Source organism: Vulpes lagopus, chromosome 19, assembly GCF_018345385.1.
Source record: "Vulpes lagopus strain Blue_001 chromosome 19, ASM1834538v1, whole genome shotgun sequence".
Lineage (NCBI taxonomy): Eukaryota > Metazoa > Chordata > Mammalia > Carnivora > Canidae > Vulpes > Vulpes lagopus.
In genome coordinates this window covers 35,446,036-35,466,094 of record NC_054842.1, presented here as the reverse complement: position 1 = coordinate 35,466,094, position 20,059 = coordinate 35,446,036, and the positions used below count along the sequence as shown (strand labels likewise).

General features: G+C 36.7%; 1 protein-coding gene across 5 annotated transcripts in view; it reads left to right on the top strand.

The window, feature by feature from the left end:
- The window catches only part of CEP70 (centrosomal protein 70), an 84,055-nt gene that overhangs the window by 45,734 nt on the left and 18,262 nt on the right, over positions 1-20,059 (top strand). For all 5 annotated transcript variants that reach the window (XM_041734512.1, XM_041734514.1, XM_041734513.1 and 2 more), the window contains exons 9-12: positions 2,756-2,812; positions 8,456-8,543; positions 8,635-8,723; positions 9,837-9,911. In XM_041734512.1, coding sequence (XP_041590446.1) covers positions 2,756-2,812; positions 8,456-8,543; positions 8,635-8,723; positions 9,837-9,911 — 309 coding nt within the window. The remainder of the gene's footprint in view (positions 1-2,755; positions 2,813-8,455; positions 8,544-8,634; positions 8,724-9,836; positions 9,912-20,059) is intronic.

Here is a 20,059-nt window from a genome sequence, read left to right as displayed (position 1 = left end):
CCTGCATGGAGCCTGCTTCTCCCTCTGCCTGTATCTCTGCCTCACTCTCTCTCTTATCTCTCATGAATAAATAAATAAATAAATAAATAAATAAATAAATCTTTAAAAAATAAAAATTGAAATTAAAATATAAAAATAGAGATTGATGTAAATAAATTTAAAAAGAGAGAAGCAGAGAAAGAAAAAATAAGTGTAAGGAAGAACTAAAAGAAGAGAGACAATTACAGTGGGAGAAGTAGAGGAGTAAGAAAGATGGAGGAAAGGGAATGAAAAACAAGTACAAAACCCAGCCAATTCGAGTGAGTCAGTGAGAGAAAGAGAAGCATTGAGAGAACTTACCATGTACCATATAAAGTCAAGATAATTCAGGTGTGAATTTGTCTGACGACCTAAAGATTCTATACTTTATTTGATTTTTTAGTAAAGCTAATTTTCAGTTTGAGGCACAGAACTTAAAAATTGTAAATTAACCTTATTAGAAATACATGAGTTGTAACCACTACAGTTATTGTTAAAAGTGACAAAGGCATTGGGGAAAACAATATAGAACATATACAGATGAGTGAAATCATGTTTCCTGCCATTTATGGATCTGATAGTCTAGCTGGGTAGATAGACACATACTGAAGTAAGTAAAATATAAGACCGATAGCGATATGCGCTATAATGATGGAGCCCATAGGATAATAAGTGGGCATGACAGAAGGAGAGATTCGTTTCCTTTGAGGAAGATGGGGATGACCAGAAAGGCATTATGAAGGTCATAACTTACAAACTACATTATTAGGCACTATCGAATTTTAATAGGCAGAGGTGAGGGAAAGGTATTTTAGTTAGAGAAGTATGATGGCAGGAAAACTGAATATATTTGAGAATAGCAAGTAGTCCAAGTAGTCAAAGAGGTTTGGAGCATAGAGTGCACAGATGATGGTGATGAGTATTTTAGGAGACGCTACGGAAAGGTGTGCTGAAGGTTTGAAGGGCTTAAACTGCAGGCTGAAGTGTTTGGGTTCTGCTTACTGTATAGCAGGAAAAAAACAAAAAAAAAAACAAAAAACCAGGATTTCTGATTAAAGAAATTAAACCCAGAGACAGACAAGTTAATAATCACTTGTAATAATCAAGGTTGGAGATTGCAAAGGCCTAGATTAGGGCCAAAAGAAAGGAGAGCTATTGGAAAGATGGCCAGGAATTGTCCAGACTAACTGGCTGCAGATACTGAAAGAAGGACAGGAGTCAAAAATAGCCAGATTCTAAGCTAGGTTTGAGGAGGAGGGATGGAAGATGATGAATTCATTTATGGGTGTGTGCTTAGGCACCTTCTATCAGCCATGTAGAGATATCAGGCCTGCAGTTAGAAGGGCCAAGCTCCATAGAACTTTCAAATTTCAGATAAAGGAAGAAAGTAGGCAGGAGTTACGTTTGGATTTGAGGATAACTAAAGAACAAAAGTATTTCAGGAGGAGAGGTGATACTTGCTGCCTCATCAGTTTATAGGTTTGCCTTCTTGCTGTCTTGCTCAGAATTCCATTTGACACACAGTGAAGTCCTCCCTAAAAGTTTATTGAAGGTATCCAGTAGCAATCAGAATGAATGAAGTTTGCTATGAGGGAAAAGATAGAGATGCAATGGTAGTGTAAGGGAGGAGTAAGGGGTGACAGGGCTTGTGAAGGATATAAAGGAAATTAAAGCATCTTTACAGGATAATATGAGCTGTTATGTGTTGAGATGGAGAAAGATTGAGCGAAAGAATAATCCAGAAAGTTCTAATATTAAAAGCACAAGTGGTTGAATTAGGTCTGAAAAAATGAGTAAGTTTCCCAAGATGGAGAAATCGTATATTTTAAAAGAATAACATGTGAAAATATAGTGTTATTTTTTTCCTTGAGGATTTTTTAAATTGCAAAAGCAGTACATGTTTATAGAAGTTCAAACAATATAAAAGTGTGTAAAGCAAAAATATATCTGCTTACCCCTCCTATAACCCCTTTTAATAGTTTGGTTTGTGTCCTTCCTCGTGTTTAACAACAGGAGTGCCATTGGCATTTTGAGTGAGGTGGTTCATTGTTTAGTACTGCTGTCAGTTTGTTGATGAACTTTTAGCACCCTGCCCCCTCCCCAACGAGTTATTGTGACAACCAGGACTATTCTCTAGGTTATGGTATTATCGCCCGCTTGAACTCACAGAGTTCTTATTCAATACAAATACAACTTCACATACAATTATTTTTTAAAAACAAAAATAGTGCAATACTCTACATTTGGCTATGCAACATTACTTTTTTTCCTTATCAGTTGTTATTAGGATATGCAAATTTACATTATTTCTTCTATGCTTCATTGTTTTCTATAGAGTGGATGTGTCATTATTTAACTTTTATTGAAGAACATTTAGATTGTTTCTGGGTTTTCAGTCTTGTAAATAACAGTGCAGTGAACGACTGTTAATTTTGAGTACCAAGTTTGATCAAATATTTCTGTAGGAGCAATTGCTAGAGGTAGAATTGCTGGGACAAGGAAAATATTTATTTAATATGTTGAGATATAATTTTCATGGTTACTTTAAAATCTATACTTCAAAATTAAAATATATGGCTTAGTATAATACTTATGACAAAAATCACTTAAAATTTTTTAGAAAATTTCTAGATAACCTGTACCTTTATTGCTGTAATTGGAAATTATATAGAGAGAATAGTATAGTAAATGGTCCAATACCACATTTTGAAAATTCAGTTTATCTCCTGTTTTCTAGGTTACTTTGCCTAATTGATTACTATGAATCTAAAATTAGAAAATTTCAAAAGCAAAGGTAAGACTAATCCTCTATTACAATTTTTGAAGTTACTCAGTCATGAATCACACCAAAAGTTTTTATAGTCTTTGAAACTTTATGCTTTGGAAATCTACCTAATATGTAACTATGAATTTCTTTTTCTTTTATAAAGATCTTAAAGTTTGTGTTTTACTTTTTATGTTAAAATGTGCTGTTGCATTTATTTTAAAATATTTATGTTTAATAATCACCAAAATATTTGTCAAAGAAGAAATAGTATTTATTTTAGTTTGTTTAAGCATTATAATTTGTTCTACTGATGTCATCTAGCTACTGGATAGTTACTGAGTGTATCCACAGAGTGCATAGGATTACACGTGTCTACAAAAGTGCAACATAATTAGTATGCAGATTTATATGAGATAAAAAATGTCATTGTGAAAAATCAAACATATAGAGTAAAACACACTTGTCATTTCTGATAAAAAAATTAAAAGTAAAGGTAAAGATAATAGTCTTTGACTAACCTAAAATAACTGAGGGATATCTAAAGCCAAATAATCTAAAGTATTTTAAGGTCATTAAAACAGCTGTTTTGTCTCCTTGTTTATAGATGGAATAATTCTTTTAACAGTTATTTATTTGAGCACCTACCTTGTGCTATGTTTTTTTAGGTACTTAGGAAACTATAATAAACAATGCAGATAAATTCTCCACTTTTGTCAGGTGTACATCTTGTATTCTTGCCCCAAGAATAATGACTTTCCAGAAACACAGCAGGACCAGTGGCAGAGCTGTGCTGGTTGCTGATTCCTCCTAGCACCTTGAGGACTCTAAAATGACAACAACAACAAAAAAACAAAACAAAAAACCCCACCAACAAAAAAGCCAGAATAGTAGAAGGGAGAAAGAAGTGAAAAAAGGAGGAGGAAAAGACAAGAAGAGAACAACTAATGATAGAGCAATTCCTTGTTTCATTCTACTCAGAAAGTAGCATTATATCAAGTAACTTCAGAGACCTCCTGATTTCCAAGTGAAACTCTTTTTTTTTTTAAGATTTTATTTATTTATTCATTCATGAGAGACAGAGAGAGAGAGAGAGAGAGAGAGAGAGAGAGAGAGAGGCAGAGACGTAGGCAGAGGGAGAAGGAGGCTTCATGCAGGGAGCCCGATGTGGGACTTGATCCTGGGACTCCAGGGTCACGCCCTGAGCCAAAGGCAGACGCTCAACCACTGAGCCACCCAGGAATCCCAAAACTGTGTCTTTTAAATAATAGGCATGCTGTGAGAAACTACAGAGATGAGACAAAGATTTGGATATAGTTCTTACCTTCTAACTAAGATTCTACAATCTAGTAAAGGAGTAAAATGTAAACACATTAATAATTAAGAAAAGTAATAAATTAAAAAACAATATCATTATAGAGTAATTATTAAAAATTGTACAGACAGTAATATAGGAGTTTAGAACAAGAACAAAATAGTTTTGGATGGAGTGACCAGGGAAGCCTTTACAAAGCAGATGAGGGTTATGCTTCAGCTTGAAGGATAAGTAAAATTTGGGAAAGTAAAAAGGCAAAAAAGGTAGTCATTTTAGACTGCTTGGATGCTATGAGCAAAAGTGCATAGATTAAAAGCGTAGACATTTTTATGGCACTGTGATTTAACCAATTTGTCTGGAGTTCAAAGGATTTGTTGGTATGTTCATAGATGTAGTAACCTATAAAGAGCATTCTTTAACAAACTGGTCTAGTAAGCTGTAAATGAATGAGAAGGCTTCATTTGCCTTGGAAAGAAGGAAGGCACTTTTTCCTTTAATACAGAAAAACTGGGTGATGAGGTTATAGATGTGTAGATTAGTCAGAGTTCTCAAGAGAAAGAGACCAATAGGATGTATTTTTATATAGAAAAAATAGAAAAAATTTATTTTAAAGGAATTAGTTCATGTGATTGTGAGGCAGGCCTATAGGCTTGAGACCCAAGGATGAGTTCCTTCTTGAGAGTCTCAGTCTTTGTTCTTAAGGCCTTTAATTGCATGAGGCCTACCCACATTATGAAAGGTTCTCCTTTACCTAAAATCTGTTGATTTAAATATTAATCACATCTAAAAAAATATCTTATAGCAGTATCTAGACTGTTGCTTGACCAAACAGCTGGACACCAGAGCCTAGCCAACTTGACATTGAAATGGACAGTCATAGTATGTAAGAGTAAAGAGAAGGAAAATTAAGAAATTTAATGGCTTGAGAGTTTGCGAACTTAACTTACACAATCAAGAAAATAATGAAAATGATGAAGGAGGTGAGAACTGTGGCAAAATGGACAGCTGTATACCATCTGTCTTAATGGAGCCATTCCTACACTCTAGCCAGGTGATACCTTGTAAGAATGTGAGCTCAGTGTAGCTAGATTTACGTGGTTTTCCGAGATTTATAAATAAGATTTTTAATATTCACAATTAACTTGGTGATTTAAAAAATAATATATGGTCCACAGAGAACAAACTGATGGTTGCCATAGGGAAGGGGTATGGGGAGTGGCCAGAATGGATGAAGGAGAGAGGGAGATAGAGGCTACCAGTTATGGAATGAATAAGTCATGTAAATAATAGGGAAAGCATAGGGAATATAGTCAATGACATTGTAATGGTGTATAGTAACAGATGGTAGCTACACTTGTGAGCATAGAGAATGTACAGAGAAGTTGAATCAGTATGTTGTACACCTGAAACTAATGTAACGTATGTCAGCTGTAATCATAAAACATTTAAAAAGAAAAACAATATTATACGGTTCAAACTAAATATCAGTTGCAACCTTTGGGCTATGTCTTTAGTAAATTCTAATCTAGATTTAGGTGTTTGTAAACTTTTCTGTAATGGGCCAGACAGTCAATATCATAGGCATTTTAGGCTGTATAGTCTCACAACTAACTTTTCAACTCTGCTCTTGTAGCACAAAGCCTGCCATAGATGATATGTAAGTGAATTGACATGGCTGTGTTCTGTAAAACTCTAACTACAAAAATCCATGGCCTGCAGGTAGCCTGCAGGTAGCAGCTTGCTAATTACTGACTTGCTAGATGATAGAGTTTGGGATTTTTAGTAAGAGTAGAGAAGATTCGGGCACCTGGGTGGCTCAGCGGTTGAGCATCTGCCTTTGGCTCAGGTCATGATCCTGGGGTCCAGAGATCAAGTCCCATATCAGGCTCCTTACAGGGAGCCTGTTTCTCCCTCTGCCTGTGTCTCTTGTCTCTCTCTGTGTCTCTCATGAATAAATAAATAAAATCTTAAAAAAAAAAAGAGAGAAGCATAGCCATCATTTGAGATATGTCATGTGGAATATACTATGAGGAGTTAAATTGCCTCTGAAGTTGTGCAAACTGGGGTTCTCTGACTAGAAATCATAAAAGAATTGAGTCCATTTTGAGGAGGAGTGTTGAATTTTGTTGTCATGAATTTTCTGTAAAAATCCGGGGTTGAGGAATGAGAAGTTAGGGGGTAAGGAATTCCCTTTTCACTTAGCAATCCTGTCATTACTGGCCTAGCTGAAGTGAGATATTTTGGCTTATAAAATCCTTGGTCAGGCCAGATATTTGGATTGAATGTCTCTCATTAAGGGAGAAGGAGATAGGAAGAAAATAGGAACTACATTATATATAATCCTCTTACAGATGAAAAAATTAGAAGTCATTTAAACTTTGCAGCAATGAAGAGTTTCCAAAGGAGAGGGTTTTTCAGGGTTCATTGACTTTATAGTTTCTCGTAGTCTCCTTTCTAAGAATGAATATGAACTTAATAGTGAGATTATAGCAACTTCAAGATAGATTTTTGAAATCTATAAATAGGCTATTATTATCACTTGAAGGAGCAGGAGTACTGTAAAAGGAGGGTATAATTGGTAACTATTACATTTCTAAAGAAAAGATTAAAGAATTGAGAGATAAAAGAGGAGTGAAAATGAGAGAAGATAATCTACAATTTGCAGGCTTAGGTAGAATGAACAGGAAGCACAGGAAAAGGAGGTATGTACCTGTAGGGGAGCAAGACCGAGGGAAGAAGACAGATTGGATAGGGCCTGTTACAGAGAGAGACAAAGCCCCTACTTAACACCTATTTTAAAAAAATTATTTATTCATGAGAGACAGAGAGAGAGAGGCAGAGAGGCAGAGACACAGGCAGAGGGAGAAGCAGGCTCCATGCAGGGAGACTGACGTGGAACTCGATCCTGGGTCTCCAGGATCATACCATGGGCCGAAGCCAGCGCTAAACCGCTGAGTCACCGGGGCTGCCCATTAACACCTATTTTTTAAGGGCAGTGTTATCCAAAGTTTTTCTCATTATGAAATAAATATTGATGTTTATCTATCACACTGGAGTACACACAAAACTGTAATTGAAAGCACCTGACTCAATAACTCTTGACTACCCTAAGCCCTACGCAGTTGCCCTGAGGCCTAAGGGCATGACTAGCTTGCTATTTTGCTATTTTATCTATAACCGTTTTGCCTAGGACACCTGTGGTACACTATTTGGAGCCTCTAATTTAGGGCACAGGTTTGGGAAGACTTCAGAGGGACTTGTGAAGGGCGTTTCTGAATACTATGGACTAATATTACTTTGTCTCCATACATGAGCAAACTTGGAAAGGAAGCAGCAATCAAGGCAGTAGAAATGTGAATACAGGAGTTAACAAATTGAAAATCTTAGAAAACTGTAAATATGCTATTATCTCTAAAAAAGAGGAAAAGTACATTTTAAAATGATAGGCTTTCAGCTATGTAACTTAACCTTTTCCCCCCACTGTTACTACATCAATAGATTACATGAAATATATTGCTAATTATTTCTGTTAGTATTTCCCTGACTTAGTGGATATGATTGAAGAGCCAAGGAAAGTAACATAAGAATTAAACCTACCAGGCTCAGATTTTCTTGTGAGACGTCAGAGACATTTGAAAAATTACCCAGGGAAAATGATTCTATAGTGAATTTGTAGTTAAGTGAAACTCCCTTGTTTAATTCCATCTCTCTCTTTAGATAGAAATTTTAAAAATGGTCTTGGATAATGGAAACAGGTGACTTTTGAAATTCACTTCTGATTTCCTCAACATGAGTGCTTTAATATGTTTTATTTATTTTTAACACCAAAACTGTGAGGTAGATGTGATAGATACTTCTCTGACAGAAGACAAACTGAGAGATTGACTTATTTGAATAGCATCATGTTAATGGTGTCACAATTTGAATTGGGACTGTTAAATCTATTGCCTTGTCCACTCATACTCTATTTTTTTCATATAGGTTTTTTGGTGACCTAAAAGTACTAGAAAGGAAAAACAGTATGCTTTGTTTATTCATTCAAAAAGTTTTTTTTTTTTTTCCATCCTCATTATGGCCTATACTCTTCTAGGCAGTGAGATGCAATGGTGAACAAAATAAAATTCTGGTTTACATGGATCTTATGTTCTAATTAAGGTGGTAGTGAACAAATATGTACTGTAATATTGGGTAGTTGTATCTTCTAATACCATTCTCTCTGAGAACAAATAGGAAATGTGGCTTAAATTTTAATTCATGTTTAGGTTCTCAAACACTTCAGGGTTGACTTTTGTTAGCTATATTTTTTCCTTTGAAGATAGATTTTTCGTAAGAAGTACACATCGTGTATCTTTTCATAGGCAATATAAAGAAGATGAAAGTCAGTCAGAAGAAGAAAAAGACTATAGAAGTTTGGATGCCTCACCGACTTATAAAGGCCTTCTAATGGTATGGGGACTACATGGCTAATAATTACATTTTTATAAAGTAAAATAATAATCTAGGAAAATTAACTATTTTTCTATGAAATGTGTTGAAGTCATTACAGAATCAACTCAAGGAATCACAATGCAAAATTGATGCACTTTTAAGTGAGAAGCTGAATCTCCAAAAAGATTTGGAAACCAGGTGAGAGAAACTTGACTCATTTTTATTTAGTTTTTGGGAAGTAAATACATATTGGAATTTGGGATGTTAAATGAATCTTTCTAGCTCCTTTACTGTAAAACTAATCTTGGAAACTTCATATTTTTTTACACTCATTTTAGTTAGTTGTATCTCATATGATGGAAGGAACAAGAACACATGTAGGTAGTAAAGGGAAGTGAGAATAAAGGAGCCCACATTGAAAGAGATAAAGCTGGGTAGGAGCACAGAATATATTCAGATTTATATCAGCAGGTTTCCCATTCCCAAATTTCTTTAGAATGTTTTCTATCTTAGTCCCTGTGTCGTGAGAGAAGAAAACTAAAAAGTTTAAATGGCATACAAGGTATATTTATACATAGCATGCCACCACAAAAGGATGATGCTCTGTGTTTTGTCAGGGAATAATAAAGAATGAACAGTGTTAAGATTTTTTTCATTTAAGAAGTGTTTGTTGAATACCTAAGTTAGACACTGTCCTAAGCTGTGGTGCAATATAATGACCAAAATAATAACTTGCTTCATAAAGATTATATTTTAATGGAGAGGGAATTAATAACTAAAGTAGAAACCATTTATATAAAGTTTAAAAAAACCTACCACATGATGATATGTAAATTTATGGTTATATAAATATGTAGTAAAAATTTTTAAACATGCATGAGAATAATGAATAGTGACTTTGGGATAGTGGTTACCTAATGAGGACACACATGGAGTTTTAAGTATACGTATAATGTTTTAGTTGAAAAAAAAAATTGAAACAGATCTGTTAATATTTAACTTTGGTGAGGCTGAGTAGTGGGTACACCATTATTTATTTTACTGTTCTCTCTTCTTGTCTGTACATTTGAAATATTTCTCCATAAAAGCAAATAATAGATTAACAACAAGAAAAATGGGTAAAAAGTTCTGAACCGAGAATACATGGAAGGAGACATTCAGTGGCCAATAAACACCTCACTGACAGTCATGAAATATTTTAAGTTTTTTAATAAGCGTATTTGTGACAAGTAATATGGCATACCTTATTTATTAAATATCTTTATAGTTTTACTCAATAAAATGCAATTCAATGTGATTTATTTTCTGCAGGCCCACACAGCATGAATTAAGACTTTATAAACAACAGGTGAAGAAACTGGAGAAAGCCCTTAAGAAAAACATCAAGTAATTCTATTTTACCAAAGTTACAGATTTGTTATGGTTTTATATTTTTATTTTTATTATCTTTAAATTTACTTTATACTTACCTCATGGTGGCTTTGGCTTGAAATTACCAGACTGATGATGGGGGAAAATGTCATAAAAGGGTATTTTTGGTTCCACAGTTTGTTTGTTTGTTTTTTAAGATTTTATTTATTTATTCATGAGAAACACAGAGAGAATGAGAGGGAGAGAGGCAGAGACACAGGCAGAGGGAGAAGCAGGCTCCACGCAGGGTGCCCGATGTGGGACTCAATCCCAGGACTCCAGGATCACGCCCCGGGCCAAAGGCAGGCACTAAACCACTGAGCCACCCAGGGATCCCTGGTTCCACAGTTTTAATACAGTTTCTACTGTGTTGGATTTGGCTATGTATTTATCTTAAGAACAAAAGACAGCATTTGCCTGATACAATAAGGGCAAATATTATAACTAGAAAATTGTCTTTGGAAGCCATAGTGGAATTGTAAGTGAATCATTGAAATGATACATGATGAGCTTTCAATTTTTGTTGGTGCTAGTCATGGCCTGAATAATACACAGCCTCATCACACTTTAAAAGTACTTCGAATGAATGCAGTGAGCCATTCACATCCATCACTTATTTGTACTTTTCTTAACTTTGAAAAGCACAGTCTCAGAGGAGTTTGAAAAGTTAGTCCTGAATAGTAGTAGGACTTTTTGAAGATAATCTAGGTGTACTTTTTCATTCAAGGGAATGGGACTTGAGGAGGTAGTGCGGGGAGCATTGGGAGGAAATATTTTGAAAACTATATGAGTTAATATATACATTAGATGTATTAAATCAGTTGTATTAGCATAAGTTGATTCAGTTTTCAGTGATAACCGTGTTTCTTCCTTCCTGTGGCAACACATGCCATAGTGAAGGCAAATATTCTGGAGATCCAAGGATTAACATACTGAGTTAATTAAGATAGTACAGGAGAAAAACTAAAAAGGAAAAGAGAAATGGAAGTTTCAGAAAGGCTGCATTCTTTAGCTCACTTAATATTTTCCCCTTCCTACTATTCCTTAGTATTTTTGGTACCTTTAGTACTTCTGCTATGTGCTTGGCTTTCTAGGTACTGGAATTGCATAATAAGCCAAATAGAAAGGATCCTTGCCCTCATGGAGATTACATGAGGGGATAAGGACAATGAAAAAAAGAAAACCCTTTTGATGTAATATAATTACTAAATGTAAAGTAGTCTGTTGTGTGAATTTGGACAAGAGGTGGTGGTGACATGGTCATGGGGCAATAACAGCAGAGGTGAGAGTTTTTGGAATATTGGAAGGTAGAACTATTAGGACTGGGTGATGGATTGGATATAGGCATCTCTCGGGGGTGGGTGGGGTGGGGATCAAGACTCCTTTAAGTTTCAGGCCTAAATAATGATATAGTTATTGGTGTCTCAATAAGATAGGAAAATTGGTTGAGAAGCAACTGGAAAAAGGATGATGGAGGGAGGTAAAAAGAGGAGAAGGTGTAGATAGACATTACATTTGATTATATGTAAGTCTTCATAAGGAAATGAAGGTCTGAAGAAATAGTTAAGCCTGAGCTGCCTAATACTAGGTTTAATGAAGAATGGAAAGTTGTAGAAAAACATGATAGGACCAAAGGGCATGAGCTAAGTATACTGGGGGAAATTTGGATTCTTTCTTGAAGTCCCTCTGTCTTCAGAGATGAAGATGCTCCTTTCCTCTGGGTATACAAGGGCACCTATTACATGAGGGTCTTATGATCTGCTTCAGGAGAGGAGGAGGAGGTCAGAGAGCCTTTCCTGCATATGCCATGTCTCAAATTTCTTTGGCTCAAAACATTCCTTATGTCAAATGGCATATTTTAGAGTCACATATCCTTATCCCCTTCAAAGGAATTTTACTCCTTTCAAGGTAAGTATATTAGTGAAGACATACACACACACATAGAGATAGGTGGTTGGTCTTCATTATTCACAGGTTTCATATCTGTGAATTTGCCTACCTGCTGAAATATATTTTTAATCCTCAAATCAGTAGTAGGTAGCACTTTCGTGATTACGAGAGGACATGCCCAACATACACATTTCCAGCTGTTGAACAAGATGATGCTCTTTTTGTTGTCAGAGTGCCACTTATTTTTTCTTTTTTTTTTTTTTTTTTGCATTTTTGTACCTTTTGTTGGTGATTTCTCCAAGATGGCCACTAAGCATAGTGTTGAAGTGCTGTCTAGTGTCCCTTCTGGATGGGAAGAGGGCTGTGATGTGGCTTACAGAGAAAATACATGTGCTAGGTAAACTTCATTTAGGCATGAGTTATAGCGCTGTTAGCTATGAGTTCAGTGTTAGTCAGCAATATCAAATAAGGTGTTTTTAAACATTGACACACATAAAACAAGCTTATATATTGATCATTTGAGAGAAATGTTATTAGATGCATGCAGGTACCTGACTCTATTAACCCCAGGAGCAATGGCTCAATCCTTTCTAATTCAATGTTTATGGTGACTAACAGAACTACCATGATTAACAAGAATTGATTGTATATGTCTTTGTTGTTGTTTATTTGGAGCTGTTGTCTTTATTTTTATTTTTTAAAGATTTTATTTTTTTATTAGAGACAGAGAAACATAGAGCATGACCATAGAGAGGGACTGAGGGAGAGAGAGAAGCAGATTCCTTGCTGAGCAGGAGCCCAATAATCTGGGGCTGAGATCATGACCTGAGCTGAAGGCTCAGGTGCTCCTGGGCTATTGTCTTTAGATTGACTTTTTCACAATTAGCCTTTAAAATTATGATTCAGAACCAATCTTTGCTGTATTTTTTGTTGAATTTTAAAGAACACAATTTGCTTTAGAAATTTAAATTTGGAATTTTAAAACATTATTAATTTTTTTTTACGTTTGGATTGGTTTAGATTCTTTTAGAATCTAGATGTGGAAATAGGGAATTAGGAATGTTAGATAACTTGCCTACGTCACACAGATGGCATGTGGAAGAACTTGGAAAGAAATTAGATCTGTACCCAGTCATTCTGACTCCAAAGCTCAAACTCTTAACCATCATACTAATTAGAACCAATAAAACACCTGGTGAAAAACATTTTTTTTAAGGTAAAACTCTTCAAATTTTTATTTTTTGCAATGGCAGAGGTAGAATATTTTTTTTTAAAGAACTACAAATATTGGGCAAATAATTTAAAATAAAATATCCTGTCAGCCCAGTAAATCCTCTTCACATATAGACAAAATAGGGGAACAGTTTTTTACTGAATAAACATCCAACCAGACTGAGATATACAGTATAGGCAGTCTGCGAAGGAGATTACAAAGCCAGAAAGAAATCTCATTCTTTTATATAGCTACACATGCACAATCCATTACATATATTGTATGTGAATTGTCTTTACCCTAAGGAAAAATAAAACTTTGTGTGTTTTTTATAATAAGCAGGAAGTTACAACCTAGAGAGCCAGGAGCCTAGACTAAACTACAACAGAGACAGGGAGACAAGATACCATCCTCCCTGATACCTACATTTCAAAGATGTGGTTCTGAGGCTTCCAAGAAAGAAGGATATTCCTAGGATGTAAACTTGGCAAGAGGTTTATTTAAATCTTAAAAAAGATTTATATACACTCCCAAAGATTCAGCCCAATGTTCATAGCAACAGTGTCCACAATAGTCGAACTGTGGAAGGAGCCATGATGTCCGTTGACAGATGAATGGATAAAGAAGATGTGATATATATATATGTGTGTGTGTGTGTATATATATATATATACACACACAATAGAATATTACTCAGCCACCAGAAAGGATGAATACCTACTATCTGCTTCAACGTAGATGGAACTGGAGGGTATAATGCTGAGTAAAATAAGTCAACTGGAGAAAGACAATGTCATACAGTTTCACTCATATGTGGGACATAAGTAATAGTGAAAGGGACTATAAGTGAAAGGAGGGAAACTGAGTGGGGAAAATTAGAGAGGGAGACAAATATGAGAGACTCCTAACTCTGGGAAACAAAGAGTTGCAGAAGGTAAGGTCGGTGAGGGGATGGGTGACTGGGTGACAGGCACTGAGGAGGGCACTTGATGGGATGAGCACTGGGTATTATACTATATGTTGGCAAATTGAATTTAAGTTTAAAAAATAAAAAAAAAATTAGCACACACACAAAAAAGACTGACATATTTCTTAAAGAGACAGAGAAAGAATTTAACAATTACAAGTTTTCCAAAGGAAATGCTACAAGAAAAGGAGGGGAAAGGCTGTCTCTTCCTTTTAGGATCTGAGAGAATTCAATTTTTTTCTTTAGATTTGTTGCCTTTCAACTAACCACCTTCAATATCAAACGAGTCTACTTGACATGGGAAAAAATATGGACTTTTCTTGAGTTACTATTACAACAGGTTGATTATAAAATTTGGTTATTAAAAGGTGATCAAATAGGTTTGCCAGTACAAGATTAACCAAAGGTGCTACACTAATTTCATTTAATTTCAATGGTATTTATATTTTCTCTAGGAGAAAACAAAATCAGAATCCTGTCACTTTAGTGTTGAGTTGATGGATGTAGAGGTGGCCAGGACAGTGAACCAAACTGAAATGAACCATCAAGGCTTCATTCATTTACTACTATAGTGTAAGCAGCCAAAAAGTATTCCTATTTTTCTCTATGAAATGGCACCAGGCAAGAGTCAGTAAATGGCATGCTGCACTGATAGGAGGAAACATCTCACTGCCTAGGAGCCCTGGACAGATTTTTGCCCAGGGGGAGCTCTGTGAGTGGAAAATACGAAGTCAGAGTGGAGAAAATTATATTAGTTAAGATTTCCGCCACCCTATAAGGAGAAGTGAAAAGTACCTCAGTCAGGGTCACCCCAATAAAGAGGCCTCAGGATGGAGCCACCTGGACTAGGAATGAAGAAATATCTGCAAGCATGGCTGGCCTGGGAGTTGCAAGGAAATGGAAGGGTCAAGGGGGCTGAGTTTTTGACAGCAACTCCCTCCAGAGATTACAGTGCATAGGCTGTGCTCCAGGTTTGTTGTGGGAGGGCAGCTTTCCCCCATGAAGCTTTCCATGAGGGGTTACAAAGGCTTCCAGACAAAGCCTTTGTAATTGTCTGGTTTGGGCCTGAAAAATAATGTGTAGGATTTTGGCCTGGAGTGGGAATTCTTTTCTTTTCTTTTTTTTTTTTAATTTTATTTATTCATTCATAGAGATGCAGAGAGAGAGAGAGAGTAGCAGAGACACAGGCAGAGGGAGAAGCAGGCTCCATGCAGAGAGCCCGATGCGGGACTCCATCCAGGGTCTCCAGGATCACGCCCCGGGCTGCAGGCGGCGCTAAACCGCTGTGCCATTGGGTTTGCCCTGGAGTGGGACTTCTAAAGAAACAGTTGCTTTCAGAGTTGTGGCATTGGAGTTGATAGATTAAAGGGAATCACCCTTCTTTTTATCCTAATCATATAAAAAGTCTTAGGAACGTGGAGAAAAGGACTCAGAGAATGTATAACTCTGAGAGGCTCCGATTGGTATCTATATGTGTTTTGTATCTTTGTGGCAAAAAAGGCAGGATTTTTAAAAACAAAATTGGCATTCTACTTTTCAACTTGTTCCTCATCTCCAGCATGGAGTCATCCTGAATCATGGAAAGGCTTCATCAGGCACAGTTAAAAGCTATAAAGTAGGGGATCCCTGAGTGGCTCACGGGTTTAGCACCTGCCTTTGGCCCAGGGTGTGGTCCTGGAGTCCTGGGATCGAGTCCCTTATCTGGCTCCCTGCAGGGGGTCTGCATCTCCCTCTGGTAGCACCTGCCTTTGGCCCAGGGTGTGGTCCTGGAGTCCTGGGATCGAGTCCCTTATCTGGCTCCCTGCAGGGGGTCTGCATCTCCCTCTGACTGTGTCTCTGCCTCTCTCTCTCTGAATGAATAAATAAAATCTTTTTTAAAAAGCTATAAAGTATCTGCACATAGAAACATATCTTATGGAGGTGTCTGTAGAAAACAGGAGAAAGCACAGATATTTTAAGCTGGCACTACAGTTTGCTGGGTTTCCCAGACTCCACAAAGAAATACAGCTATTGCTGCTGACTGCATGAAATGAATGTTCATTAAGTATGTAAAGAATCCTTTAGCTACTCTTAGGGGATTTTTATGGCCTTTAGGCCCTGCTCATTGCTCTGGAGACAACAAAACAACCCTGGCATATTTCTGAGTATAGCCTATACTGCTAAAACACATTTCTGAAACATCAGTGATATCATATGCAATTGGGAAATAAAGGAATGATTAGTAGTATTAAATAGACATTGCTAGAAATAGTTCACATGATTTTTCCTAGTACAAGAATGAGAATAGCAGTAGTATTATAGCTTTCAACAAGAGGAAAAACTTTACTGGTACATAGGCAGTTGCCCTTTCAGCTCTATTTTAAGAAAATTTAAAATGATAGGCTGCACCCAGGGCTCCCTCCTAGACCCCCAGCATTAGACAGACTCCAGGCTGGGCAAGTTGCACTTGGTCCCTTGCCTGTTTTAACCTCATCTTCCCTGGCCTGGAGTTCCGTTTCCATCTTCATAGTCTTGGCATTCTCAAACTAACATTTCTGCTCTGTGGTCTGTATTTGTAATATCCCTTGAGGCAACCTATAGATATACTAGAGCTGTCTAACTTAACTCTTGAGGGACCAGTTCTCTGGTTACAGGCTGCATCTATTGTAATGTAGTCTTGTTTCTAACACTGCTTTTCTCCCAAGCTCTGTTATTTTTACTTGTGTGTTTTTGCAAAATACAAAGTTTTCAGGAATATTATGCTTTGGCTGATACTTACTGTGAGACCAAGCGAACTAGAGGTCACTATCGCATGAGTCCCTAGCTTTCACTGATACTCATCTCCTGTAAATTTAGAAAAACAATGAGATTAAATGTATACTTGTCAACCAAGAAGGAATTCACCGAAAGTTTAAGCAAACAGGTGTTATTTGGGCAATTCAAATTGCAGTCTAGGAGATACAGTTTCAGGTAGATAACCTGAATTGTGTTCTGAGGAAGAATAAGAGGAGGCAGAGTTGTAAAGGTGAAAGGTCATGAGTACCATTCTCTTTTAGGTCTCTATGCAAAACAGGAATTGAAACTAAATTAACTGGGATGGGTTGAGTTAATTTAATATGCAAATGAAGTATTGAAACTTGCCAAAGTACAAATCTCATTGACTCCTTTTGAAGTATAGAATGTGAACAATTTAGGTGTCATGATGAGCAGGAAGTTCAGTCCAGGCTGAGGGCCACACAGCTGGCTGAAAAGTTTTTAAATTTAGTTTCTTACAGTGAGGATGTGCCTAAAATCCTCCTCCCTTATGGCCTTTTTTTTTTTTTAAGATTTTATTATTATTTTTAAAAGATTTTATTTATTTATTCATGAGAGAGAGAGAAGCAGAGACACAGGCAGAGGGAGAAGCAGGCTCCCTGCAGGGAACCTGATGTGGGACTCATCCCAATCCGTCTCTAGGATCCTGCCCTGGGCTAAGGGCAGGCACTATTATTTTGAGTGAGAGAAAGACAGACATAGAGCATGAGTGGAGTGAGAGGCAGAGAGAGAGGGAGAAGCTGACTCCCCACTAAGCAGGGTGCCTGATGTGGGGCTCAATCTCAGGACCCTGGGATCATGACCTGAGTTGAAGGCTCAACTGACTGAGCCACCCAGGCGCCCCCCCACCTTATGGCCTCTTAACTATTTTAAGAGACTCTTAGCTAGGCTTGCTTGCTCCATTTTAAAATCTTGTTTTATAGTGTAAAGTGCTTAAAAGAGTTCTTCACAGAGAATATTCTCAATAAATACAATTATCATCATCACCAGGTTGCTAATATAAGTTGATTATTTCATTATTAAATGAAGGTATGTTTTTATTCATCTAACTTTTCCCAGAGTGACTATAACTCGTACATGCAGTTATATATTTAGGTTACTGTACTGAGCTAAGATGTTATATATATCCATAGCATAATATTTATTAATCAGACTTGAAAAGAGTTCATTGATAAGTTAAACATTTTCACCTTAGGGAGAGTTTAACATTTAAATTCAGATATATCTGTTTACTTATATTCCCATTAGAGAATATACTGGCTTTTCTATGTCCTGCTTGTATTGTATTGTATTGAACATAGATAATATGTTCCTGGCACTACCTTTGGCAAAACTGTAAAGTATATGAAATTGGTAAATAGGTGGGAAGTCAAGTGGAAAATGGATTGTGAGGTCTTCATATCTATTGGATGAGAGAGATTGACTTTTTACCTAAAACGAATTCCACTTATTAATATTATTTTTGGCATATACTCACTAGAGAGCAGAAAAAAGCAATTGAGTGAAGATGAAGGACAGTACTTATGACTGGAGTAGATAATTGTGGGGTAATAGTAAGAGATGAGGTAAGAAAGGAGTCAGGAGGAATATTGGGTTGTGACTACTGGCATTGAGCTGTTCAAATGCTAACCCTACAGCGATTAGATTTAGTTAACAGAGCAGTGGGAAGCCATTGTTTTTTTTTTTTTTTTAAGATTTATTTGAGAGACTGAGAGAGACAAAAGACAGAGGACTAACTAGGGGAGGGGCAAAAGAAGAGGGAGAGAAGCAAACTCCCTGCTGAGTGCAGAGCCCTGTGTGTGTGGGGGGGGCTCAATCTCAAGATCCTGAGATTAAGACCTGAGCCATAACCAAGTCCAACACTTAAGCAATTGAGCCCCCCAGGTGCCCCACCATTGATTGCTTTTTTAGTAGGCAAATGACATGATGGAATATTGTTTTTCTTTCTTTCTCTTTTTCTTTTTCTTTTTCTTTCTTTTTCTTTTTTTCTTTTTCTTCTTCTTTTTCTTTTTCTTCTTTTTCTTTCTTTTTCTTTTTCTTTTTCTTTTTCTTTTTTCTTTTTTCTTTTTTCTTTTTCTTTTCTTTCTTTCTTCTCCATGCCCCAGTGTGGAGCTCAACTCAGGGCTTGGACTCATAACCCTGAGATCAAGACTTGAGCTGAGATCAAGAGTTCAAAGCTCAACTGACTGAGCCACCCAAGTACCCTGGAATATTCAAAGCTCAACTGACTGAGCCACCCAAGTACCCAAGAAACAGCAGGTCAAGCTCATTAATGAGTCATAGAATGATTTAATGGATCAGAGTTGCACAGGAAACTGATAGGCATACTTAAATTTAATGTGATTAATTTGAAGTGGGATTTAATTAGAGACTACTTTTTTCTAAAGGCATGATAGGTGGGGGGAGGTGTTAAGTACAGCCTGACTTAAAAGATATTTGGAGAAGGAAAATGGTTTGCTACCAGGTAGAAACACTCATACATAGGTTTCTAGGCAAAGAAACTTTCTCAGTTTTCCGGTAGCCACCTTAAACAGTGGTCTCTTGGGTTTCCATGCCCTGTTGACTGGCCCAAGCATCACTGTATTTGTTCTTTGACACAAATGGAATATGAAGAGGGAAGGACCATACCGTCTAGTTCTTGCTGCTACTGTGCCCAAATTGCCCTGACCATTGCTCTTTGTTCCCTTTTCTTATAGCCTCCAAGCTCAGAGCACCTTGGAAGTTACTTTCATCATCTGCTGTACTTCTTTCCTATTTTTCTTTTTTACAAGTGTTGGGGAGTGGTTAGAACTTTCTTCTTCAGTCTGATCCCTTTTGTTTTCAGCGATTTCTAATCTGGTCTATTGAGGGGACATTCTTGTTTTCCAGTGATAATATGGCTTATAAAATTAAATTTAAAAAATTTATATGTAAAATGACATAAAGCTGTTGGAGGGTTAGGGGTGCCTGGGTGGCTCAGTCGGTTAAGTGTCTGACTCTTAATTTCGGCTTGAGTCATAATCTTGGGTCATGGGATCGAGTCTTGCGTTGCCTCTCTGTTCATCGAGGAGTCTGCTTGAGATTCTCTACACTACCTCTCCCTCTACCTATTTCCCTACCCCACCCCCAGCTTGTGTGCATGCATGTACTCTCTCACATAAATAAATCTTAAAAAATTGATTTAAAGATGTTAAGAGGGTAGATGAATCATTGGCTCAGTTTGTTGTCTTAATCTAGTGTCTAGGAAAGTATTTTGTATTATCTTGATTTTTTTTTTCCCCT